The 26,421-nt window shown below is 45.4% G+C and overlaps 3 protein-coding genes across 7 annotated transcripts in view; 1 reads left to right on the forward strand and 2 right to left on the reverse strand.

Moving 5' to 3' along the window:
• Nucleotides 1-9,794, forward strand: part of ip6k1 (inositol hexakisphosphate kinase 1) — a 36,213-nt gene extending 26,419 nt beyond the window's left edge. For all 3 annotated transcript variants that reach the window (XM_040159155.1, XM_040159156.1, XM_040159154.1), the window contains 3 exons: nt 881-1,056; nt 1,829-2,062; nt 4,062-9,794. In XM_040159155.1, the coding sequence (XP_040015089.1) occupies nt 881-1,056; nt 1,829-2,062; nt 4,062-4,586 (935 nt within the window). In that variant the 3' untranslated portion in view covers nt 4,587-9,794. The remainder of the gene's footprint in view (nt 1-880; nt 1,057-1,828; nt 2,063-4,061) is intronic.
• A 2,709-nt stretch (nt 9,795-12,503) lies between these two features.
• On the reverse strand, nt 12,504-20,592 carry LOC120806966 (dynein heavy chain 12, axonemal-like). 3 transcript variants are annotated; one of them, XM_040158535.1, is made up of 14 exons: nt 20,345-20,591; nt 19,071-19,236; nt 18,825-18,842; nt 18,004-18,056; nt 17,742-17,876; nt 17,492-17,650; nt 16,895-17,140; nt 15,405-15,576; nt 14,587-14,692; nt 14,107-14,286; nt 13,829-13,957; nt 13,564-13,692; nt 13,147-13,300; nt 12,504-13,062 (listed from the first exon to the last, which is right to left on the reverse strand). In XM_040158535.1, the coding sequence occupies exons 2-14, from the start codon at nt 19,208-19,210 to the stop codon at nt 12,830-12,832; spliced, it is 1,854 nt and encodes a 617-aa protein (XP_040014469.1). In that variant the 5' UTR covers nt 19,211-19,236; nt 20,345-20,591; the 3' UTR covers nt 12,504-12,829. The 3 variants fall into 3 exon arrangements, with proteins under 3 accessions (XP_040014469.1, XP_040014471.1, XP_040014470.1); XM_040158537.1 differs by lacking the exon at nt 17,492-17,650 and having other exon boundaries at nt 20,345-20,592; XM_040158536.1 differs by lacking the exon at nt 18,825-18,842.
• Nucleotides 20,593-22,068: 1,476 nt separating this feature from the next.
• Nucleotides 22,069-25,035, reverse strand: rps23 (ribosomal protein S23). Its single transcript, XM_040158675.1, has 4 exons — nt 24,929-25,035; nt 23,640-23,799; nt 22,815-22,935; nt 22,069-22,257 (listed from the first exon to the last, which is right to left on the reverse strand). Exons 1-4 carry the CDS (start codon nt 24,930-24,932, stop codon nt 22,111-22,113), a joined length of 432 nt encoding a protein of 143 aa, XP_040014609.1. The 5' UTR covers nt 24,933-25,035; the 3' UTR covers nt 22,069-22,110.
• Nucleotides 25,036-26,421: the final 1,386 nt, after the last annotated feature.

Genomic DNA, 26,421 nt, shown 5'->3' on the forward strand with positions numbered 1-26,421 from the left:
AGAAAAAATCTAATAGGAGCCTATAATTTATTATAATCTGTCTAAGTGAATTTATATTATTGGGCAATCTGACAAGTACTAAAGCGAAAGAGGGGTGACTGTGTTTGAATGCTTACCTGGAAATATAATAATTAATGACATACATATGGAGAAATATTAGTATAACATTGCTATAGTGTTTCTTTTCTTCTTTAAATTACAGAGTATTAAGTATTTTGTTGTCCATGTTCCTTTTCTCAAACAGTGGCTGATGCTTTTATTTACCTCAGCTGCAGAGAGAGGCTTTACTTTAAACAGGCTCATATCACAGACAAGCCTCCATGTCTAACTTCCACTGTTTTATACTTGATTATATTTTAGTAAGAGGCCTCCTTGTTTTCTGATGTGCTCTTGTTAATGAAAACACAAAACTTCCCAAGTGTTCACCTGTTGTCTTCATAAATTCAGTATGATGCACATTTCCGCTGCACTAATTCCATCAGTCAATCAATCAAAACACTTTTTCTTTTTAACAGAAACCAAGCTCTCATTGACAAATAAATTTCAGACACTTACTTTGTTATGATGAAACTGATAATTGACAATAGCTTAACATTGATTGAAAAGACGGCAAAGAAAAGAATTGTAATTATTTCACTCTCAAACAAATCAGTTAACCTTAGCCGTTCTGCATCTTCTAAATGGCCTATTTACACTATTTAGTTTCTAAAATTGTTTGTCACAAACTTGGTTCACTTTTTGCTTAAACAAAAAAATGCGATTCAAGTATAGAACATTATAATCCAATGTGTGCAACAAATAACAGAAATAACAGATAAAAATCAGGGATGGTTCGGTTGTCGGACAGAAATTTTCTGCTTAACTGCAGCGTTTTAACCAGAGTTCCTGTTGTTGGAGAACGTGGTTCACCACTTCTCCTACCCCTGCATCCTGGACCTGAAGATGGGCACCAGGCAGCACGGAGACGACGCCTCCGAGGAGAAGGCGGCCAGGCAGATGAAGAAATGTGAACAGAGCACTTCAGCGACGCTGGGAGTCAGAGTGTGTGGCATGCAGGTAGAACGATGACTCTTCCACTGAATACAGCAGAGCATCAGTCCATGACAGTCCAGAAGAAGAGATAATCGCCTGAGGATGTGGAGACAGTATTAAGCTTATTTATCTTTAGAACATCCATCAATTTACTAACATCTCAGTTTTCTCTGCTGGGGTAAACCAGGTAGAGTAAAATAAAAATATTGGGATTCCTAATGCGCATTTAGGAGAAGATGGTAGCATGTGCAAAGAACCATAGAAATATAGTGTTTATTCCATTAATATAGATTTTACTTTTCTAATTTTTTTCTCTAGTTGTGTCTCTGGTGAGGTGGAGAATCAGATGATGTATTGATGCGTCCAACATTTACTATCATCATACTACTTATAGTACTACTGGCACTGCCAATACAACCTCTAGTACTGCCACTTCTGCAAGTGTTACTACCTCTACTATTACCTCTGTTACTACTATATATGTAATTGCAAGCACTACTTAAACTGTGAAACTGCTACCACTAAAAAAATCATGATGATAATAATTAGGCGTGAGCAATAAGAGGGAAATAAGTTTAAAAAAAAAAAAGTTGACATAGTATGACATCTGTTGGAATCTTTTAACTATAGCCTGATGTTATTTTGAAAATCTGATCGCACGTGCACCTTAAGCTAAATGTATTACATAATGAAATCGCCTTGTCTTGAACAGCTGTGAGTAGCTAATCTCGAATGTGAACAGTCGCACCGCTGTTGACATTCATTCGTTTGAGCGGTTTCCCATATGTCTCTGCAGGTGTACCAGCTGAACACCGGCCACTACCTCTGCCGGAACAAGTACTACGGCCGCGGCCTGTCGATCGAAGGCTTCCGCCAGGCCCTCTACCAGTACATGCACAACGGAAAGGGCCTGAGGCAGGACCTCTTTGAGCCAATCCTGAATAAGCTTCGCGGCCTGAAGGCAGTGCTGGAGAGGCAGGCGTCCTATCGCTTCTACTCGTCTTCACTGCTCATCATCTATGAGGGAAAGGTGAGGCGGGACTTAAAGACACTCCATAGGTTTAAAGTTATGCTCTGGAAGCTAAATGCTCTTCGGTGATGTGCTCATCAGTTTAACGTGATGAATCAGGGGCTACTTTATTTCTCAGTGAACACCTCCCAGACGACATTAACTTGTCATGCTTCACTTTCAGGTTATTTCCACACATATGCTTGGGAAACGAAATGTCGTTCCTCATGGACCTTAGTGCAACATAGAACAGACATACAAACACTACACAGTCCTAAGGGTAAGAGTGACCTCTCTTAACACTCTGCACATAGTACGGCCGAGACTTCAGGATTGTTAACTTTGAGTTGATGAATTACATGTACCGTCAGTCTATTACACTAGGCTATTGATCCTGTTTTTGTTTGATAGTGTTTATTGCAACATATAAGTTATTTTCCTTTTTCCACAGAAAATCCAGTAATTCTGTGAAAATCTGTGAAAAAATCAATGTCGTACCCCGGGACCCTCCACCCCAAAACCACTTGTAGTGCTACATGGTGCCTGTACTGCAGGACGTTGTACTCTATATTTCCATCATAATGTTGAGAAAAAGAAAAGTAACAGAGGAAGTCAGAGGAGTGGGTCAGGGGTTCATCCTGAAACCCAAAACATTAAAAGAAAAGAAGTAGACAGTGGCATCAGGAAGACCAGCGCAGTCTCCAGAATTAAATCCAGTGGAGCTGTTTCGGGATGAACTGAACAGAAGGTGAAAGCAAAGCAACCTACAAGTGCAACACACTTGTGGAAACTTCTGCAAAGTTTTTAGGACGAACTTTCTGAACTATATTTCATTTCCATTGTAGAAAGAACATCACAAGTGTGTGTGTGCAGCTGCAGAACGAGTCAAAATTCTTGTTTAAATTCAACAAGACGTTTCCGCAATTCCTTGTTTTTAAAATCTCCAAATGTTTACTTTTTCTTTTGCTGCAATTTCAGAAACACTGAGACACCGAATTATGTACATTTAAATAACAGCTGGAAAAATTGAGCTGTTGCCGGAAGTGTACATCTCGGCAATGAAAAGGACTGAAAATGGCTGAAACACATCGGTCAGACAGGGGAAGAGAGAGAGGAGCGCTGTGTCAGGGTTCAAATACACTTTTTGAATTTGTGAAGGTTCAAGCTAAAACGGGGTGATAATGTGAAGGGCCCTGTATCAAAATTTAGTTTCAGCATTTTAAATATCTCAGTTGATATTAAACTTACATAGTGCATATTCTTACAGTTTGTACTGTGAGTGCGCCCTTCTCCACGCAAACATCCCAACCAAACAGTCTCGAGTGCAGCAACGGGGATGTGATCCCCCACTGGCTTCCCACCCACGATTTCTTACAGTTGTGTCCGCCGGCAAACTTTATCTTCCTTTTTCTCACGAAACAAGTTCTCACGGATAGCCACCTCTCGATGTCTCTCACAGCCCCGTGACACGCAACGGTTTCTCGGATCTTAAAAGATCGTTCCAGTTTATTACGTCACGCGTCTTTTTTCCACTGTTTTATCATTTTTATCAGTTAGAATTACAATGCACTCTCCAAATAAAAATAGCAGATATCTGGGAGCACGGCGTCATCGCTAAAGAGAATTTTGATAAGTCAAGAAACATGAGCAGTCAGACTCTCGGACTGTTTATCCAGATTATCTAAACCACTCTGTGTGGGGGTCAAACTGAAAGTGAGCACAGAAAACTGTGTGCACATTGCTACGGTAAGTGCAGTAGATCGGAGTGAGTCCTTGAACTGTGACGGATGTTTGTAACAGACTTGATGGGTGATAATAAAGTGATAATATTTCCACTGCCCTCAAGAGGCCAAAAAAATCAGTTATTGCAGGTTTAGAGAAAAACAAAATTTCTCTGAAGGTGAAAAAAACATGAAAGTTTTTCTTTCTCAGGTTGTTCAACAGTTTAAAGTGACTGTGCTGATGTTTGGTCTGAGTCAGGTTCATACTGATCAATACTGTGTTTTGATTACATCTGTAGGAACCCGAGGGCCCGTCGGTCCTCAGCTCCGGGCAGCATGCAGCCTGGCAACAGAAGACTCCTGCGGCCCCTGCGGATCCCCACTGTGGCCCTGGGCCCCACGCCCCTCCAGCCCCCGACACTCCTTGTGAAACGGACATGAGCCAGAACCCAGATCCGGGATCAATGTCCTCTCAGGGACCTGGACTGATGGCTCCACCCTCCCCCTCCCCTCATCCTCCCCCACAGGCCCCACCCACCAAGTCAGACTGCCACCCCTTCCTCCCCCCTCCCCCCTCGCCTCATCCCCATCCAGACGCCTCCTCCCCCTCTGTTCCCAGTATAATTTCCTTCCCCCCTCCTCCTGCCCCCCCACCCAGTCGGCCCCCCCCGGTGGACGTTCGTATGATCGACTTCGCCCACTCCACCTTTAAGGGTTTCCGCGGCGACACGGCGGTGCACGACGGGCCGGACCGGGGCTACGTGTTCGGACTGGAGAGCCTGGTCCAGATCCTGGAGAGCCTGCGGGACGACAACCTGCCATAGCTCCAAATACACATGTGCACACACGCACGCACACACACACACACACACACACACACACACACACACACAAAAGCAACACAGCTTGTTGTGAGTTAGCTTAGGTCGTGCTGCTGAGACTCCTCGGCTGTAAATATGGATCAGGGTTTTCCAAGATGTCACCATGGAAACATGGGCATTCTACAGTCGAGTAGTTACTATAGCAACAGGCAGGAGGTGGGACAGCGGACGTGAAATGGAAAAAAAGGCTGCACAACACACACATTGGTTGTACGTCTATACTTGTGAGGACCCTCTTTGGCATAATGCAGTCCGTGGCCCCTAACCTTAACCATCACAACTAAAAGCATAATCCCAGGTCTCACCTTAAACTGAACCTAAACTGAATTCTGACCTTGAAGTCCCTCTCCGCTCAGAAATGTATCTTAAGCCCCATTCGGACAGGATTCACATTACAGGACGAGGCTGGGAATAAAACGTTCACTGCGCTACTCTGTAATTTAAATCATCATTGTGGACGTCCTTCTAACCATAGCAAAATTACAGGATATAGCTTGTAATAGATGGGGACATTGTGCAGGACTAGCCTAAAGAAAAATACCAGTACCTACCTGGAGCTTACATTACAAGAGTCTATTTGATGAGCTTTTAGAGGTCTTACTCTCCAGGAGCTGTTTGCACCAGCTGTGATTAAGTTCAGACTTAGCCTAGCTCTAACTCAGGTGTTTTACACGTGACTAATTTAAAACAGGTTGCTCCACACAAACTACTTCTTAGGAAGAGATTAGTTGTTGCTAAATATTTACTCTCAGTAACTGTGATCAATGCTGCTAAATAATGATGAAGATTTTAAATCACATTTCACAAAGCATGAATTGCAACATACTACAGTTTCCTTTTGGGATTAATAAAGTACTCTACCTCAAATTATGAAACATTTGATTAAATGAGTAAATAACATCAGTTACTGTAGGTTAGCATAAACAGATATTAATGATAGATATATGAATACTTCCAACTCTTACAAACGCCTTTCTCCATGTATGCAGACAGAAATAAAACAAAGTAATACCTAGATTTACTAAATTCATTTTTGGAAGTTGTCTTAGGTTGTGATGCTACAGTGAGTTCCTGTTTAAATAGTTCATTGCTCTGGTTTGGACAGCGTCGCGGACGTTTCCTGATGAATCGATTTGCATATCACTCAAACTTTACTCGCTTAGACATTTCTTTGGTTTTAATAGTGCCACCCGATTGATTGAATCACTAGTTTGAAAGTAGCTAGTAGTTATGAAGAAGGAGTTTTCAACCTTAGTAATGGATTTATGCATAGCTGGTGCAAATCAGTCCCGATGGTTTTAATGGTTTTTCCCATTGTCGTATTGGTTCCCAAATACTCCTGTTTGTTCCTCATTTAATCAAATTTGCAAAAACATTTCTGACAAACGGCACGTTCACACAAAAGTCTATAAATAGATAAAGTAGATGGACAAGCAGCTTTTCATTTTGAAAAAAAAAAAAAAAAAAAAATCAGAGATTCATGTTAAAATACAAGGACGTTGCTCCGGACAGGATTTAAATTACATCAGGACCAGTGAGTTTGCAGAAATTGTGACTGTAATTATTACTGGGGTGGGGGTGAAAACATTACCCACATAAGACTCCGGACGGGATTAAAATCACTGTTGGTTACAGGTGATGTTAAAATCCGCCCTTCTTTCCTAGACAAATACATCCAGTCCCAATAGGGATTTACTTACTGTTACTGTTTCTTCACTTGAATGTTTTTGCAAAATTATGTAAATGGGCAGAGTCTGACACTACAAGGCTGTTTTCACCTTCATCTGCTGAAGGAGGAAAGTTTCTCTGTGTGAAAGTTTCCTTCAATCTGAGTTTAGCGTGTGTACGTAGGAGCCTCATGTTGTAACATCGCAACTAGTTTGAAAGTCAATCGTGGTCCAATATGTAACTCAAACTAGTTTGATGTGGAAACGTGAGGGAGAATGTCATTTTAAGAATTTCAAAACTTTTTTTCGTAGAAAAGTCATACCAGACACAAGTTACTATTCAAAGCAGTTTTGTTATGTGTCTTAAAACTTTCCCTCTTCAGCAGATGAATGTGAAAACAGTCATCTGGTGTTAAACTCTGCACATTGAAGGTCAAACATCCATGTTAAGTAACAAAAAGCAAAACACACTTATGAGTGAGAGGGACTTTTATCATAAAACCAAATCAAACCCTGAAGGATGTGAGGACCAGCAAAAATGTCCTCACTCCCGAGGAATGAAAGATTGGTCCTCACAATGATAGAGGCACAAGAGCAGACACACACAGTCACGCGCGCACACACACACACACACACACACGCATATCCTGAGAACAGTTGTCTGCGGAGCTGTTTCCTTGGAACAGAGTGTCCTCTCTGAACGACCAATCAGCTGAATCCCAGGGACCACCCACTGAACTTGGCCCACACTCACTTTACTCACCACCTTGACTCCCCACACACACACACACACACGCACACACACACACCCCACCCCTCCTCACTCCTCTTTCTCTACAGAAACCAAACCTGGACAGGTGAACAGACTGTTTTAGCGAAACCTCGGAAACGCACTCAAAAACACATCCAAGCATCTGTTGGAGCAATAGATGGCGACGATAGACGGCAACTTTTTTCCTTCGGCAGTGCAGAGGGCAGCGTCGCCCGCGGGGAGAGTGGCGACAAAATGCGACAGAAATTAGCGTCACAGAAATAGGCTTTAAGGAGAGAATAGAGATACTTTTTAAACTGCTGTGTGTCCGTTTGTGGGTCTTAATTCAGAAATGTTAGTCAGTGTACAGTAAAGATCCACTTCTGAGTTATTGTATAATATCAGAAGCTTAAGTGTCAGTTTCCCAAATCTGGTCTGGTGATATTCTGTATTTTTCATCTTGTCAACAAATCCCATGAATAAACCTAAACCAAAAAATGAATCCATCCTACCAGCAGGTATTGTCTCTGTATAAAAGCCTGATATGTCTAATTCCTTTGGGCCGTAGAGCTCCATTGCTGTTAAAACACATCAGTGAGCCGCACTTTTGCACTGGGTGACTTGTTCCCTCATTACCATGAACACACACACACTGTTGTTTGTTTTGACTCAATCCCACACACACACACACCGTCCTGCTGCTGTAAATACTCACTAGCGCAACAAATGTGTATTATTTTGCTGAAAATAGAACACGCGCCATTCCCCCGTGTTTGAGTTACGTTTGCTAAAAACTACAGTCACCATCTGCTTTGGGAAATTTCTTCATCTTATGATACCTGACAGTAGAGAGACATTCGGAAACCAGGTCCACCGGCTGGACTCTGTCCCCGTGGTCGGCGCTTTTAAACCCCCGAGCTCCCCTCAAAGTTCATGCTTGACCTTGGAAACAGCTGGAAACGGCTGGAAACAGCGGTCTGTCAGCAGTCAACAACAATCTTCTCACAACCTCCATTTAGTAGCCGCTCGGGAGCTTTCAGGCTGCCTCAGCTGGTTGAGTTGCTCAGTTGTCATGGGACCGCATATCTTCAAATTTCAAAGTTTTTTTTTTTTTAGTTTTTAAAGGCTTTGAAGACTTTTAAAAGTCAGCGGCTAATATGACGTTGTGTTGATATCGTTTCCATCAAACTGTGATGTCAAAAACGAACTTTCGGTCTCAGATTTTAAGGTCACATGTGCGGGGGGGGAGTCCTGAGAATGCCCTGAAAAATGGAAATCCTGGATCATGTGATACAATCAGAAGATCCAGAGACAGCTACTTTGTGGACTATATATTTGTGAGATAAAAACGGGCTCACACAGGGCAGAGAGGTCAGAAAAGTTTCAAGAGATGATCTAACACATTGGTGGCTTTGGTCTTCATGGGATTTGTTGACAGTGAGAGAAGTATAGAGCAGTACCAGCCTTATTCTTTACATGAGGGCTGGATGATACCGTTGGATAACAGGAATATTTAAATGAGAATATATTTCTGCCAAACTGTATGTCAAATACATACAAATGTGAGTAGAGTCAGATCATGGCAAATGTGTCGATAGTCACACAAAATAATCAGATTTATTATCCCTACAATGAACTATGTTCCACTGTTAATCTTCAATTTAGCGGAAAAAAAAATTCACTTCCACTAATTTTGCCAGGGTTTTTTAATTATAATTTGCTTGGAATCACCCATGTGAAAAACAGCAGCTAAATTATTTGACAAATTTGGGAAAATAAAGTCACCCAGCCCTGCTTCAAGTGTGTCAAGACGTTAAAAAAACAAAACAAAAAAAACCCAAAACAAATCATCATCCTGTCAGTGTCAGCAGAACTGGCCCCGGTGCCTCTGCTGCGGATGTTGCCACCCGAATCAAGACGGTGTCGGCCAATCACACTTCGACAAGTTCCCGAGGCCGGGCGTGACGCTGCACCGCCCCCTGCTGGGCAACAACGGGCACTCAACCCCCCGGCACCTGGAAAAACAAGAGAGCAATTATAAAATGTTTTATTTTCGGTTTATCGAGGTGATAATTTATTTTTTTATTGTACCGTTTACCCATGTGTGTGGGTAAATGTCTTGTCTTTTACATGTCTCTCCCCCTGCTAAATGTATAAAATGTAAAGAAATTAAGCGCATCAGAGAGACAGTGTGTGAAAACGCCAGGAGTGTGAGAGGTGTTCTATAGTATAGGAGCCGACTCAAGTCTGTTTTATTTGCTGCTGAGAGACAAAACCAGATTTTGTTTCGTGAGCAAACAAAGGCCGCAAATCCAGACTCGAGTCTGCTCGCGGAGCCCAGCACCTCTGCCTGCTGTGGAGCTGTTGCTCTGGTGGGAAGCTCTTCTCCGTGTGTGTGTGTGCGTGTGTGTTAGAGCAGATGTAGACGCCATCTTTAGTCTTTGGTTTGTTTCACTTCACATTTAAGGAGTCGGTAAAGATCTGCATGCACGTTAACGTCCTCCTGTTTGAGTCAAGTTTTCTGCACAGCGTCAAACATCCTTGTCACAGTCCTCACAGAGTGGAAAGCCGCGACGGTCCACGTGCCCTCTCAGCTCGTGATGTTTGTTCGTGATTATTAGCCTTCAATGATTGATCAGAGTTATTTAGCAGCGTTTTCTGCATCTGACATCATCCTGACTGTTTGTTAGAACAGTGGAAATTAAGTGAGATTAAATCTTTCCAGAAGCTTTTGGGCTCGTGTTGTAATTACTGACCGAAAGAGACGCCAGACATCAAAGGGGTTAAAAAAAAAAAAAAAAAAGGTTCACGTGACATGGTTCTGGTGCGACACCACCGGTTCTCCTCAGTCACTTACACGATCATGTAAACGGAACGTGAGCAGCAGCCGACGCAGAGACGTGATTCAGTTCTATCAGAGTCCAGGGGGATCATCAGCGGAGGGGAAACTGTCGAGTCCCGACACAAAGTTCACCAATGACCCTTTCTGGTCTCAGGGACTGAGGAGCTCCAGGAACTGAATCGGGGCCCTAAAGTCCCGGTCCTCTTTGTGTTTGCATCACATCCACAGAACCCTTAAACTTTGGGAAAATTAGACTGATAACGAATTGCGAACACTGATGCGACATTTTGCACACCTACCCACATTGGCTCACCTGAAGCCGGCCGCATAAAAGTCTTTGAACGTCGCCGACGTTAAAGGAAATTCCCATCCCAAGCAGAGTTGCGGCAATTAGTCGATTGGTCGAAAAGAAAATTCACTGGCAACCATTTTGATAATGGATTTCAGTCATTCCGTCGGGAACCAGTGCCGAAGTTGGCAGGTTCAAGGATCGGAAAAATGTTGTCAGGGCAGTACCTGCTCACAGCAACCACAGCATTAGGAACTGTTGGTATGGTCACGTTAAGGTGCTCGCAGCACTTGTTTCAGTCCGGGGAATGTTTTAGCCTGACCTTTGCCTGAGCCTAACCACAGACGGGACTCCCGAAACCCGGGCCTCCGGAGTCACGGCCCCGCACCAGGTACCATCCGCCCCGAAACGCCTCCCCGTGACCTTGGTGCGGGGCACAAGGGGGCAGCGCTCCATTCACCGCAAGAAAATTGCCTGTGAACATAATACAGGCAGCAATGACATCTGACAGCACAACGCAATTGGGGAAACATTTGGGTTATATATAAACATCATTTCTGGGAAGACAGGCTTTCATATGTGAACGTCTCCTGGTTTTTCTTAGTCTTCTATGGCTAAACACATATCTTTGGGTTTGGGTTGGTCCTACAAACCAGGACATTTGAAGACCTTTGTTCTTTGGGCTTTTGTCTTCTTGTTTGTTTGTTGTTTTTTTTTTCTCAGCAGCTGCTGTTTGCTCTCCGGCGGAATAAATGCCGAACACGTGCTGTGGCGGCCCGGAGGGGAAAGTCCCTCCTGAGGGACTGGGTAGTAAAACTGGGAAGTGTTTGTGCAGTCGACCAGACACTGTGAACGAGGCGCTCGGTGCCCCTCGGTGTCACGCTGAACTCATTGGCCGTTTCCGACAATCGTCCGGCGGACGTCCACTGCTGCCAGGAGGAGGAAAAGAGTAGATGAAGTTCTCGCAGTAAACGCGTGAGTGCTCTGAGCACGAAGCACTTAAAGTTCTGTGATACACACACACACACACACACAAACAAAGGAGGCCTTATCTCGTATCTCATGACTTCTGAAGGTCTGCTTGGTGACTGCAGTGCACTTGCGTAGATACGCAGTCAGAATTGTGAGATTATTTACTATTAAAATGTGACTTATCACTATTTTGTTCCAGTAAGTCACATTTTCTCGACAGTTTGGCGTAATTGTGGCCTATTAACTCAAAATTTGGACTTGGGAACATTGTCATTTTGAACCAGTGGGTCAGATTTAGACATTTCCATTTCATAATTTGGATGAAAAAAAAAAAAAAGGGACATCTCATCTTGTTTTTCGAGTGTTTTTGCTGGTTCTGTGATGGGAATGTTGCTCAGTTTGTCCACCACTTCGGTCCAGACTGAAATGCCTCAACAACAACATCCGACGAGCTGCCCACACATTCGTGGTCCGAAGAGGATAAACCCTGCTGACTTCGGTCCGGTCCAACCGCGCCCTGCAGGACCACCGCGGGGCCGAGGTGTTTGCGCCTGGTGTGAGACATCTCACCGCCTGCTGGGTCGATCGGGCTCCCGGTCACGACGCCCAGACCGTGAGCCCTGATTTGCTCCGGTGGTCCTCTGACCTTTCCTTTAGAGACGCCGGCGCAGCCGCAGACCCTCGGTCTCGTTCTTTAGATAATCAACAGTGTAGAGATGGCGCGCAGCAAAGGTCTGGCGCCTGGACTCGGTGTTGACCCAGGGCTTTGCTCTATGTTTGTCGGACCATCAGGACGACCCCCCCCCCCCGAAGTCTGGGAGACGCCGAGCTCCCGTTGTGGCTCCTCGGGAGCAGCTCAGCGCGGCAGGTGCCCGGGGGCTGAACCTGGGTCGTCTGGTTGTTAAAGGGGGTTCCCGTAACCGCCGGGACCTCCTGCCGCGTGCGGTCCACGTCTGTTGTTGTGTAAAGACTCGGAGCAGCAGAACCCGGAGTTCGGATCAGTGTGTCGAATGTAAAAAGAAATATTAACCTGTGAGTCGCAGTATCAGGAGAGGTGGTGTATGTTTGGTTCGGTTAAAGTAGGTGAGAAAACACACACACAATCTCTCTCTCTCTCACACACACACACACACACATATATATATATATATATATATATATATAAAATATGAAATATTGATGATCCCAAGAGGATAAATCCTATTGACAAAACATTAGGGTCAAACACATTTGTGTTGTCAAAATTAGAAATGAAATACAAATACCAATGAAACAAAAAAATGAAAAAAAGATACATGACACACATCTGAGATGATTTTATGTTGTTGGAATCATTTTTATTTAATTTTTTTCTTTTGGTTTTATCCTTTTATGAAAATAAATGTTCAATGTTTTGTTTCACAGTTGGTTGTATCCTCGGATCCGTGCTTTTTTTTTGTTTTTTTTTCTTCACCCAAATATAGAAAATCACAGAAAATAAGAATACACTGCTCAGAAAGGTAAAGGAAGACAATTTTGATAGAAAAATACTATAAAGTTTTTCTTAAAAAAAAAAAATCTCATTTCTTTTGGCTCTTACATTGAAAACGGCGAATGATGTGGAGAAGAAGCTTTGAAACTGAAACGGTGGCTTCGAAGTGTGAGTTTGAGTATCCGCAGATACTTTTACGTGATCTTGTTGAACTTCTTTCTTCGGATGTTGTCCGTCTCCTCTCCCCCGCGCCCCCGCGCCCCGCCGCTCTGCCCGCCGTGCAGGTCGTGCTCCCGGTACAGGACGTAGTCCTTGAGTCGCCCCGGCAACGGCAGGAAGCTCATGAAGACGGGCGACCGGAGACGAAGGCGTCCGAGGCAACGGCGGATCCGCAGCCGACAGAGATGCTGCAGACAGCGGGCGTTTTCTGCAGGGGAGGGGGGGGGGGGTTAACGAAGCTCACTGGTTCTATTCTCGCATCGGTCATTAAATAAAGTTTGATTCAATTCACCCTGCAGCCTGCAGATGCCCGGCCACTGCTGCTGCTCCATCACGGCCGCCTTCAGCTTGGCGCACAGGGTCACGTGGTCCACGTAGTCCAGCAGGACGCGAACGACGTGGCCCGACAGGTGCCTGAGCCAGGAGACGGTGATCACCTCGCAGAACTGCGCTGACAGACAGGCAGAGCTAGAGAGAGGAACTCAGCACGTCCTGAAACCCCCCCACGGAGGTTTAACCTCTCACCCTGCGCCAGTGGCGCAGAGGTGCGGTTACGGGTGCGCGCAGGGCGGGCAGACAGGTGAGGTGAGACACAGAGCTCGTCAACACAAGGCAACGAGCTCTTGCCCCCCCCAACACACACACGCACATACACAGTGTGACAACCCCCCCCCCCCATAAACCGGCCTGGATCGGCCCAGCTCATTACCTTAGTGTCTTTGATCACACTGTTGCTCCATCCCTCGTAGTCCTCGGAGACGTGGGGGCTGTTGCCGTAGGGACAGTCGAAGCAGCGCCCCACGTCGTAACCATAGTTACACAGCATCCTGAGAACCACCTAAAACACACACACACACACAACAGGCCAGATTATATAAATATAAATAAGATTATCCTCCCAAAAAAAGTGAGAGCTGCTGATTCCAGTAACGTCCGCTGAATCTGGAGAAGCGTCCCGGCACCGGGCGGTTCACCTCGTCCTTGAGAGCGTACTGCAGGGCCGAGGGGAAGTGCGTTGTGTTTATCCCGCTGTAGTAGTTGACGTTGGCCCCAAACCTCAGCAACACGTTGATCAGCTCATAGTTGCCCAGGCGCAGCGCAACCTGGAAGACAGCGGTCACTGCATCAGCGGCAGGGTCTCCGGTGGGTTTCCCCGGTTCCCGGAGGTCCCCTGCTTTCAGTCGCGATGACGTGTAGATGCCGTACCACCGAACACACACACACACACACACACACACACACACGCAGGTACCTGCAGGCATTTGACCGGGTCTTGGTTGGCCATGGCTCCGGCCTCCAGCAGCAGCTTGACCGACGGCACGTCGTTGTTGGAGACAGCGAAGAAGAGCGCCGACTTCCTCTCGTCGTCGTAGCTACGGCGAACCCAGGGCCGGAGCATGTAGTTGGGGTCGTAACCTGCGTCCAGCAAGGCCTGATGGGAGTCGGGTGGGTGGGGGGCCTTTAGTTGCCATATCACATTCTGCTATAGATCTTAACGTGATCAAATCATGTCATTTTCCTTTTTAGTTTGGATTTATTTAGTTATCTGTTTTTTTTCTTTGTATATTTCTGTTATTTTGTTCCATTCTTATTGTTACCCTGTCGTCCTTGTTGTACCATGGACGACCGTCATATAGTCATGCACCTTTGAGGCCTCCATCAGTCCTGTGCCGACTAAGTGGGATAATTAGGGCTCGTTGTTGCGCGCACACACACACACACACACACACACCTTGAGGCAGTGTGTGTGTCCTCCTGCGGCAGCGGAGTGTAGAGGACTCATTCCGCTGTCGTTTACATCTCCCACTGAAGTTACTGGAATCAGCAGCTTTAAGGCTCTGAAGAAAAAACACACACACACACAGATACACACGTGATGCTGGACATGTGTGTTGGTTTGTACAGTGTCAACTCACTGGGTTAAACGTGGATGGCAGGATAACAACAGACGCGCGAAAACGACCGTGCATGCACAGCCACTCAAACACTCTCATTATCAAAGTACTCCACTGATTGAATATAGTACGCCCACAAAGGTGGGGGACTCCGAGAACTCTGGATCCTACATCTCCCGTGATGCAACTGAACAGCGCCTCTCGTTAGACAACCCCCGCCCGGGGAGAGGCCGGTGCGGGGCCCCTTGACGCTCCGCTACTTTCCCGCTAGTTTCTGGACTTCATCTGATCCATTTCCTCCACCTCCGCTGCTTTTCATCAGAATGTTTCATGGCCAATTTTTATTTTAATGAGTCACTGCTTTTATTGAATTCGTGTTTTTTTAAACTTTCTTTTCCCTCTCGTCGATTTTTTTTAGTCTTTTATCTCTTTTATCTAGTTTTATTTAGTTGAATTTATTTATTTATTTCTAAATTATTCTTCTTTAAGTCTTTTTTTTGGTTTTATTGTCACTTTTTCACCATGTGTTTTTTCCTCATCTGCATTAGTCTCAAATTGTTTTACTGTTTCGAACCATCCTATTATCAGCTTGTCAGTGAAGCACTTTGAATCACATTCATTTGATGCTGCACAAGAATGTAATAAAACACTTTACTGCAGGTGTCCTCTGTGTGCCACGCGGTGGATGGGCATGTGTCCCGTGCATTTGCCGACGTTGGCGTCGGCGCCGCGCTCCAGCAGCAGGCTGATGACGGCTGGGTCTCCGGTGGAGGACGCCTCGTACAGGACGGACGACTCATCCTGCGCCTGGGACAGGACGTCTGCGCCTGCGGGACAAGCAGCAGACACACCCGCGGCGGCACGTCACGCCACCGGGCAGCCGAGTGACCTGCAGCGCCGAGCGTGGCCTGGCGGCGACGCTAGATTTACGCGGGCGCGTCGCCTCCAGGCGGAGGGGTTTGCGGTCAGTGGGTTAAAGTGGACGTTCTCGAGAGGCCCGACAGTGCCGTGCACGGACATTTAACATGGTGTGATGAGTTCAAAGATTTGTAGAACTAGAGAAAATACATTAAAAACCAAAACAATGTTTGGACACTGTAAGAAATAACAATAAACAAAGTAAACACTGGGCCATCCCACCTCTTAAAGAATTATTTTCATTTGCAGATATAAACCGTCTCTAGGGCCTGTGACAGGCAGGATGCGGCTGAGCAATCACCTGCCCCACCTAATATTGATCAGCTGCCGGTTCCCCAGAGGTCTGAGGTCCCCGAGGTCACTCTCTGTGTCGCCACAGACAGTCTTTCCTGGCTGGGGCGCAGCGCGGGGGGGGGGCGCAGCTTCGGAGCTGAAGCCTCGTCAGTCTCAGCTGGACCTCGGGAGGCGACCTCACGCAGATCGAGGCCTGCGGACATCGTTCCGCTGCCGGTGCCCCGGAATCGCAGTAGGAATGCTAACGGGAGGCAAATGCAAGGGTCCGGCCACCGCACTTTTCAGATGAGAGAGGAGAGGCCGTTGATAAGGAAAGAAGTATTCCTACGCTCATCTTGGCGGCTTTTACGCGGTACAGTGCGCCTACCCCTGCCTTACCCCTGTCGTGGGTGGAGGCTGCGCCTGCAGGGCAGGATGTATTCGCTTTCTGGTGGAGGAAGGGCCCCCCCCCCCGCAGCTTATGTTTACGATGCCTACTTGTGCTTGTTCCGGTCCCACTGCCCAGCGGAATCCGATCTGACCGCACCCGAAGACCGAAAAAATACTGCAAACTCCCCTGGATGTTGAACATCAATCGAAGATCAGGCAGTGAATTTCTCTGGTTAGCAAAGATGGAGATGCACTATTTTATCTCTCATGAAGATTAGGTCTCTATTCATGAAAACTAAATGTGATTTTAAGGGGCATTTCTAATTGTCCGCATTAGCCATTAATTCGGGAAGCCCAATAATCAATGTCATAACAAAGTGCTATTTGCTAGACTCGTTCTTTTTTTAGGTGGACTGAAATTTTCACACAGTCCCTAACCTAGACTCTCTCTGCAGCCTGTTATCAACAAACTCTGATCTGCCAGTTCAGGGTTGAGGTTTTAGAGAGTTTAGTGAGCCCTCGGCCGAGAGTAGCGCTGCGGAGGCGCGCCCCCTGCTCTCCCACCTCTCTCCAGCAGAGTCTGCACCACCTCCAGGTGCCCGTGCTGGGCCGCCAGTGCCAGTGGCGTGAGGCCGTCGTGGCTGCGAGGGTCTGCCGGGGATCCGGCCTCCAGCAGCAGGCTCACCAGCGCCGCTTTGCCCAGCCGCGAGGCCTCGTGGATGGGCAGGCGTCCGTTGCAGCCCTCCTGGTTCACCCTGGAGCCCCGCAGGAGCAGCAGCCTCGCCAGGTCAATGCGGTCCGAATGGATGGCTGCAGAGGGACAGAGTCGGACGGACGACAGGTGAGCTGAGGAAAAAGCGGCCGGTCAGCACAAAACCAGTAAACCAGCTTTGACTTTTTGAGCTCCTCTGTGGTTTGTTCGCTCAAAACCCCACAAGTTAGGAACAGGTTAGTGTTTTCTGTGATGTCTGCAAGACCGTGGCAGTTCCCAATGATGGAGGGCAAAATAAAATAAAAATAAAGAAGATCTGCCTCGATCTGCTCAAGACTTTGCTACAAAAAGGTGGAGAAAACAGACGAAACTGGAAAACCGGGAAACGTCCTGCTTGGCCGCGGCAGGTAAGGAGGTTCTGAGTGCAGCGAAATGCCGGCCAGCCCTACCTACAAGCAGCGGGGAGTTCTGGTCGTGGTCCGGACTGTCCGGCTCGGATCCGCGCGTCAGGAGGAAGGAGGCGTTTTCCGCCAGACCCCCTTCCACCGCCAGGAGCAGGGGAGTCTGGCCGCGGAGGGTGCGACGCTCCAGGGAGCCCGGGCCTGAAGCTGGAGAACAGGACGCGTTGCTCTGTATCACTCGCCACGTCTGTTTGATCACTGAGGGGCGCGAGCGGCGGCGTGAGCGCGGGCTACGAACCTTTGAACGTGAGCTCCAGGACGGCCGGGTTGCTCTGCGCGGCCGCTTCGTGGAGCGGGGTCCAACCTCTGCCGTCCGTCTGCAGAAAGCCCTCCTTGCGTCTGACGCACAGATCCTTCAGGAGCTCCCCGTTACCTGGAGGGAGGGAGGGACAGAGGAGAGCTGAAGGCTCCGCTCCAGGCGGGGGTCTAAAGTCATGAAACGCTACCCTGCTTTGCGAGGTCGTTCATCGCGTCGGAGGCCTCGTGTCCTCCTCGCTCACCTTGTCTTATGGCCGCGAAGATCGTGCTGCTGCCCGGACAGTCGAGCCCGGAGCTGCGGGGGGGGTCAAAGTCAAACACAACAAAACTCTGTGAGAACTGAACTGGGAAAGGCCACCTCTCAGAAAGTTAGAAAAAAACCTCCCCAGGACCAAAATTAAAATGTGATGGAACCCAGTACAACCCCTTCAGACCAGCACTGGACCTCCCAGTCTCGCCCAGAATAAAGCCCGTCTCATTATTTGTTCCTTCTTCATAGTTGCGTTTATTAATATACGCGTTGTGTAAACACAAGTTTCCCCCCGCGATGCGAAAGAACAACGAGTTTAAAGAAGAGTAAAGCATCAGACAAGTCAAAAAATACAACTGATATTGCACCGGGAAAAGGAAATGAACACGTTTCCTTTTAAACTCCAAACAGTTGGTGAAAAGGTGAAAAGCTTTTTATTTTTTTTTCTTTAAAACCAACCAGTTGATCACATAAATTAAAAAATGTATTTTACATCTCCGATTATAAACAAAAAACAAAACAAACACGAAACAAGAGTTACAAAAATAAAACGAGCTCCTGAAATTAGGATGAAATTTATTCTATCAACTGATTGATGGTAAAGTAAAAAAAAAATAATTAAAAAACTTTTCTCTGTTTCACCTTATGGGAGATAAAATATAAAGCTTTATCTTTCTTTTTACATTGGACTTTAATTATCTAACTAACAGCATTAATTATTGATAAATTGATTATTAATGATCAGTTACATTTTTGAATCATCTGACCTTTTATTTATCTCATTTTCAAGACCCCTAACTTGAGACTTCTTACATTGAAACTGCGGTTCTCCTGCGTGGTGGAAGAAACACACATTTACACATAATTAGTTAAAGAATGTACGCTTCAATATATCCAATGAAGATGAAGAGAGAAACTGTAGATACGGCTGTAAATGTACTGCGATGGAGGACAGTGGAGGACCAAGCGGAACCTCGGTCCCGCTGGACTTGTCCTGTAAGACCAGGCAAGCCGAGCAGCTGAGAGAAATGGTTTTATGCTGGCGTCTGTTCCACTGACCTCCTGCCCTCTGGCGTTGTGGAGTCTCTGAGGCTCCCCCTCTGTTTGTGGCTCTCCAGCAGACTCTGCTCAATCATGTACTGAATGGAATCGTTGTCCTCATCATCCTCCTCTTCCAGCCCGAATGGCTGTAACTCCATGTTGTCGGCACAAAGGGTCCTGGCCCCTGTTCAAAAAAATAAAGCAGGAGGGGGTTGAACTTGGGTGTGACCAGCAGAAAACCGTGGTTTCAAGCTTTCCAGCAGAACCCGGCTGCAGGGATTTGCTCCCATCCAGCCACGGGAACATTAGCAAGCTCCAACACTGGTGTGGGGTGATCAGGCCTGGCTCCCGCTCGGCGTTCCAGTTCTGGTGTTGGACGGGGTTGAGATCACTAAACGGGGAAAAAACCATTTCTTCTTGGAGCTGGCTTTCGTGCACGGAGGTATTGTCATGCTGAAACGGGGGAAAAGAGGCTTTTCCCCAGACCGTGGACACAAAGTTAGAAGTAGCACCGTTGTCCAGAGTTGCTCCTGCAAAGTCTCAGCAAAAGCAAAATCAGTGCACAACTTTAAAAAGCCTTTTAAAACCCCCTGGTTTGGTTATGCCCATACCATAGCTCGTATTTGAGAAATCTGTGGTTCGATTCCAGTTGGTGACCTTTGCTGGATGTCATCTGTCTGTCTGTACTGACAACCACCAACTTTTTCCAGCTTTTTAAAGGTTTATATTTTATACATATTGTCCTCTCTACTTAATTTCCCCTTTCTTTTTTCTCCCCTCTGTGGAGGACTTTGAAACGTCTGCCTGGAGAAGTGCTTTATAACCTCGGCTCCCCTCGCCAAAACATCAGCGCACCTTCCCCTCACTGGAGCTAAGGGGACCGTGACAAACGGACCTCAGGCCAAAAGGACGTGGACGCGGGTGTTCAGTGCCAGGGAGGCCGCGAGTAGGTGACATTCACGCAGTGCAGTAAAAAGTGATCGGGTTGGAGGTGGAGGGGGAAGGTGGGTGTGAAAGGCAGTCTGACGCAGGAAGCCTGGTTTCGTGTCCTGTATCACACCAGCAGTCGATGTTGGCTTTCCTCAAGATGTAACCGTAACAATCTTCACTTATGTTAAAAAAAACTGCACTTGCAAATTTGCAAACACTACACAAATTAAACGTTTATACATTGGCAGTAAAGTTGTCAGTAAAAACAGGACAAACAGGACATTTCAACACTTCTGTTGTCAGAGACACTTGACGCTCACTGTCGGTTTTTTGTGCTGACACACCTCCCTGGATTTATTTACCTTGCGTTTTCTGTCTTGGCTCCTTGTTTTGGTTCCCCTCTGCTCGGCTGCGAAGTCCCTGCAGATTAAAAGAGGAACTGCTGTTGTGGCTGGAGGTGGCAGGAGGTGGAGAGGTCTCCGACCCGTGACTGAGGCCAGAGCTGTATGCCCTCGTGGGTTATTTCAATGAACCCGCGTTCCCCGCAGTGTTTACACAGCAGAGGCTGCCCGATTTACTAGCTAGACTAACTCCACTGTCTTGGTAAAGTGTCATCAGAAGTGTAGTAATAATCCAGCAGGAAAAAAAAAAAAAAAGTGGAGGTTCATGTGAGGCCCCAGACCTCTACGTTTCAGCTGCTTAGCTACAGGACTCTGGCTGTGGGGGTCACGGGGGATCTGACACCTGCAGCTATATTTAGCCCCCCCCTGGCTAAGTTTAGATCGGTGAAGTGATCAGCAGACAGTGGGTGTGACTCAGCAGAAGGGATCATGGCCGGGTCAAGTTGCTGCGGGGGAGGGGGGGCAACAATTCAGTTTTGGGCCCCTGCGCCCCTGACCTTTAAACCCTCCGAGCAGGGTGTAATCAGCCCATCACCTCTAACTTCCCGTAAGATACGGTACAGACAGCAGACTACACCTGGCAGCCAGCGCACAGTACTCGTGTGCTGGGATACACACCTCCCCTGGTTTTCTGTGTCAGTTAGTTTGTGGTGAAATGATTTAGCTAAACTTAATTTAGGAATACGAACCATGTGAGCATACGAACAAGAATAATAAGGGTTTGAAAACTGGGTTTTGACACAGGGCCCCTCTATACAAAGAAAAATATCGGGCTACAAGATCCAGTCTTGGGGCTTTAACAGTGATGCCGACCTGCCATAGTTTAAATTGTGGACCAAATCACCAAAACCAACAGACACACAGTAAACCGGGGACTTTTCTGGGCCCTGGAACAGTCGCCTGCTTTGTTAACCAAACCTCGAGACAAAGGCAGACTGACTGCATAACAGACAGGACGGGAAAAATAACAGACCGCACTGATTATTTTAATTCTGTTTTACTCAACAAAAGGTGCAATCGCTTTACTTACTCCAATATAAATGGAAAATTATATATATGTATATACCAACCAACACTGATCGCTTCCAGTACACCCGACCTTTATATTAAATTCTGTTTGCAAGGACTTTGTTTCACTGTGTGATCGCCAGGCTGTTCCCAGTAAAAAACAAAAACAAAATGTGGCTGAGATTCAGGCTAAGATAAGATACTTGTTTACCACCTCCAGTGCAAACTGGAACCACAGATGTAGACCCCTTTTTTTCAATCTTCAACCACACACAAGGCATCTTTATAAACTTTCTGTCTTTTCTACAAAGTCCTGAGTTATTTGGGTTGGCTGTTCGACCCCCCCCCCCCGAGCTCCTCCTGTCCACATGTTGAAGTGTCCCTGGGCAAGACACCGGAGCCCAGGTGTCAGGCCAGCACTCTGCACGGTAGCTGGCTGCCATCAGTTTGAGTGAATTGATTACCAAACTGTTAGGTTTTTCTGGATAAGCTATATGAATGCCGTCCATTTAGTCCATTAAAAATAAACCTCTCAGGACTTCAATGAATCTGTATTTCACATGTAACTCAAATTTCATGCTTTAAGAAAAGGTCCTGTATGTCCTTAAAGAGATGAAATCAGAATTTATTCCGGTAACAATTGTGACGAGTCAATGAAAACACGAAAACAACTGGAGTGTAATTGAAAACGTGTTTATTCTCTTTTCTGCCTCAACTGTTTATGACCTGGGTCTCTCCTTCTTGCCTTTGTAGAGTGCCAGCAGGGACACGTTGGCCACCTTCACCACCTTGAAACGAACTCCAGGAATATCACCCACGGCGTGACCTTTACGTCCAAATCCTGCCACCAGAACCTCATCGTTCTCCTGCAGGACGGGAAGCAGAGGAGGGAGAAGTGATTAGAGAGAGGTGGTTAGAAGAAGAGAAAAGGCAGAGAGCGAACGACAGAAATAATGTCAACTATGTGACTTGCGTATTTCAAAGCTAAATATCATATGTAGGTCTTTTTAAGACTTAAATGTCACATTATGAACAACTATGTAGAAACGTTTCAGTGAACAAAGTTTATGCATATATTTATAGATTCTGGAAAAAAACCTCAACTGCAGATTAAGTTTGCTTAAGCTGCAGATCTTGAAACATCTCAAAGACACTGGGCTGCACAAATACATTTTTGTGCACGTTGTGAAATTTTGATCAGTAAGCATTACTTATTTTCTCTGGCTGATTTGAACCTGGAAGGACCATTAGCATAAAATGCTGTGATTATAAAAAAAAACAGACATCTGTTCATATTTGATCAGGCATAAGTCTGAAGTTCTACTACGCTTATTTCGGCTCAATTTTGGCCTTTACATCGACGGCGCATCACCGGCTGCTTGTTCAGCTTTTATGCGAGGGTGTATACAACTTTGGCGTTTACCTCGATGAAGTTGAGGCAACCGTCGTTGGGGACGAAGGCGGTGATCTTCTTGCCGTTCTTGATGAGCTGAACTCTTACACATTTCCTGATGGCAGAGTTGGGCTGCTTGGCCTCAACACCTCTGCGAGGGGAGGGGAAAACAGACAACACACTTCAACAAACTACAAATCAGTTGAAAATCAGTGGAAGGAAATGTCAGGGGCATATGTATAAGTTTTATACAGATCTGTCCTGTAAATAACCTATGCACTGCAAGTTTTTTTTTTTTAATACCTGCTCCTGCTTGCTCTGGATTTTCTCTTAATTGCCTTTGGTTTCATTCACTGTATGTGATGCCAGCAGATCAGTTAAACAAATTAAAATCAATTAAAACAGAGAAACTCACATTTGAACCTTACAACAGCAGTTAGGAGGTGAAATGCACCCCTATGCTGCAAACTCCCAAGACTAAAAACACAAATTTTTAAAGACTGCAGTTATATACCATGATACTCAATGAAATACTTCACAGAATCATCCCTTCAAAAATTACTTCAGAATTTTTACAACAGGCGTAACAAAGAGGGAAAGACTGCAGCTGTTTCCGGCAAAGTATTCGGGCTTCACCCTCAGTAGAGAAGCACCTGGCCCCTCGGAAAATTAGGAGTTTGAGATATCCGATGTGAAAGGTTTGAATCGAGCTAAGATGCTCTTTATCGACCAACCATCGAGTCTACTTTATCTGAAGAGGGAGAAGTTAAAAGGCCTAAAAATGACCAGCTTCCTGCCTTTGTATCAGTAAGAGTTGTGCCATCAGCCAGCACTTAAACTTCATATGGTACTCACACTTTCTCAAGCACGATGCCCTTGGCGTGAGAGGCTCCTCCGAAGGGGTTAGCCTTCAGGGCAGTGCCCAGATGGGCCTTCTTGTACTGTTTATCGTGCCATTTCTGCTCACGGCGGTGATTGCGGAGCTTCCTGGCTGTACGCAGACCACGACACTTTCCTGGAAAACAAAGACACGCAGCAAGTAAGTCGGAGCAGAGAACAGGGAATGCTGTCTTCCATGACCTGAAGTCACTCTTTAAGCTGCAAAGATCTAGAAAAAGTTTTACACTGGAAAGGAGCTTTACGCTATATGAATTTTCTAAATCAAGTATTTTCAGACAGTGTATTTCACTCCGGTAACAGAAGGGCTCAGACGACTTTGGACACACTCAGACAATTCTCACCAACCAGAAGTCAAACTGCTGCTAAGGGTTTTCTCCAAGAAATTAGTTAGAGATGGTGGTAAGCATTGTTATGCGTATGTTATATCCAAAGAGCTGGAAGGACATTTAACTTATAGCACTGTTTTAGAAGTATATGCTATTTTCTTACTACTTCAGCATAAATAGCTTCCCTGTATTTGCTAGTGAGGCTAGAGGCTGCCCCAATTTCACACCAATTACAAATTGACAAAACGGTGAAAATAAAATAAAATACAAAATTAAAGGCACAAACTGGAGAAAAGACCGACTGGACACAAAGTGACAGCCTGTCAAAGGTTTCAGTTTAGTTCTGAGTTGGACTAACTTCATCTTTACAGCCCAGTTAAACCATTGTATCGTACTACATGTTCATTAATACTGAACAAACATGGCCTTCTACACTCACATAATCGCCCTCTGCGCGTTTTACTGCATTATTTTCCCAAAATCTGCAGCTTACATTCAAACCGTACTGAATGAACGTAGATAAACGTTACTAACCGCTAGCACGGGGCTATCCGGGCTCACAAACGCCCAAAATGTGACACTTTCAACGTAACAATATGGACAATTTGGGGATTTAATTACCCAGCTTTATAATTAAATACCATAATATGAACAGTAGCAGTTAAAAGGGTGATAAGAAGGTACTCTATGCTAAGCTAACCATGCTAACTCGACGCCTGGATCTCAGACGTGTTATGGCCGCTCCACGTTGCGGCAAAAGAGAACCGTAAAAACGGTCAGTTTTTAAACTCGCTGTTGATTTTCACCAGCACAAACACGTCGAAAACAACTCGTAAGATGTTCATATGCAGCACCGATATGAATAATCGGTAGAATAAGCAGAATAATTCGGTACTTTTGATGAACTTTGAGACGTACCCATGTTTTCTGAAGCGAGCCTGGGATCGAAAGGAAGGAACCAGGGTGCACTGCGGTAATGTTGAGTCTGAGGACCCCGGCCGGGCGTGGCTACACAACATGCCTGACTGAAATGTTCACATTTCTTGTACGCATTTGATTTTCAGTAAAAATATCTTTTGTAATGCAGAACTTTTTTTTTGATAACTAAAATAAAATAAAACACACACACACACACACACACACATATATATATGTATAAATAATAATTTCTATCACTAAATGTTATGTTTAAGAAACTGCAAAAAAGAGGAGTACAGTTTTTTCAGCTCATCGTACTAGGAACTCTACTAAAATGCTGTTAATCTTTCTTTAGAAACTTAGTTTAATGAGTTTAATGAACTCTCAGCAGTTCATTCATTGAGCTCATTGTTTGAATTCAAAAAGACTTAAAGTCAGAAAAACCTGTAAATTCTGAAGTGGTCCGAAAATAAAAATGTTGGAAAGTTGACTTAACCTGATTCTAATAAAACTTTTATATCCATATCTATATCGATATAGATATATATGTTAACTCAATGAGAAAAGATTAGTGGATTCAACAAAATTCTTGTATGTTGTTTTACACTGTGTATACAGGCTGTAGATTCTTAGCGCACCAAAAAACAGATAAAAATAAATAACTACACTGTACAATCATAGTAATGCAGTGATCAGGCCTGAACTCTCTCCCTATATTCTCCATTTTCTTTCATACCAATTGTATGATTGAAATCATAAATATCTACCAAGATTTTTACAGCACATGAATAAAGAGGAAACTAAATGATTGTTGGAACTTAAATGTCTTGTTATTCTGTGTATGTTAGCAGCAGAATTTTACATTTAATGTTAAAATTAATGAGTGGATTCACTGTGAGAAAAAGGGGGTGACTGTCCTGTCCCTCACGCTCACAACTGTCATTAACTAAGGCCTCAACAGCAGAATCAGTGTTAAAATCCATCAGTGACGCAGCATGTGAGAGAACAGAAAACACTCCGGACCAGCTGACAAATATCACCAAGCCTTGTGGCTCTTTCCATAAATGTCCTGTCATGTCTGAATAAAGCTGTGACAAGCATTTATGCAGTGGACACCTGTACGTCTGAATGACAAACGGGGAGATGAAGCCGGCAGTATCTGCAAAAAGGCTTTTGGTAGGGTAGGGGTCAACAGGAGGTTCAAGGCTTTTCACCAGACTGCATGAAAAGTACGTGTCAAATATGTATATAGATGGACACTTTCTCTGTTCTGTGCTATTGTTAGACGTTGGTGAAACTGACCAAATATATCTGAAGCACTGTGCTCTGTCAGTGTAATCATTATCATGACCTTTAATCTCATCTGCTGAAACGAAATTTATTTGGACTGAGCTGGCCCGAAAATGAGATAATGTGGGAACAGCAAATGTCCTCAACCAGTGGGCGGGTCTCTCTCTCTCTGATTGGATGATTCCTGAGTCTGTCAAGGGGGT

Source organism: Xiphias gladius, chromosome 21, assembly GCF_016859285.1.
Source record: "Xiphias gladius isolate SHS-SW01 ecotype Sanya breed wild chromosome 21, ASM1685928v1, whole genome shotgun sequence".
NCBI lineage: Eukaryota > Metazoa > Chordata > Actinopteri > Istiophoriformes > Xiphiidae > Xiphias > Xiphias gladius.

Coding starts and splice junctions, on each gene's coding strand:
- LOC120806966 (XM_040158535.1), bottom strand. CDS start 19,210: ATGGAGTTACAGCCATTCGGGCTGGAAGAGGAGGATGATGAGGACAAC. Junction 17,877..18,003: donor CTTCGCGGCCATAAGACAAG/GTGAGCGAGGAG, acceptor CCCTCCCTCCAG/GTAACGGGGAGCTCCTGAAG. Junction 14,287..14,586: donor GACACACACACTGCCTCAAG/GTGTGTGTGTGT, acceptor GACTCCCATCAG/GCCTTGCTGGACGCAGGTTA.
- rps23 (XM_040158675.1), bottom strand. Junction 22,936..23,639: donor GGCATCGTGCTTGAGAAAGT/GTGAGTACCATA, acceptor CTCCCCTCGCAG/AGGTGTTGAGGCCAAGCAGC. Junction 22,258..22,814: donor GTTGCCTCAACTTCATCGAG/GTAAACGCCAAA, acceptor CCCGTCCTGCAG/GAGAACGATGAGGTTCTGGT.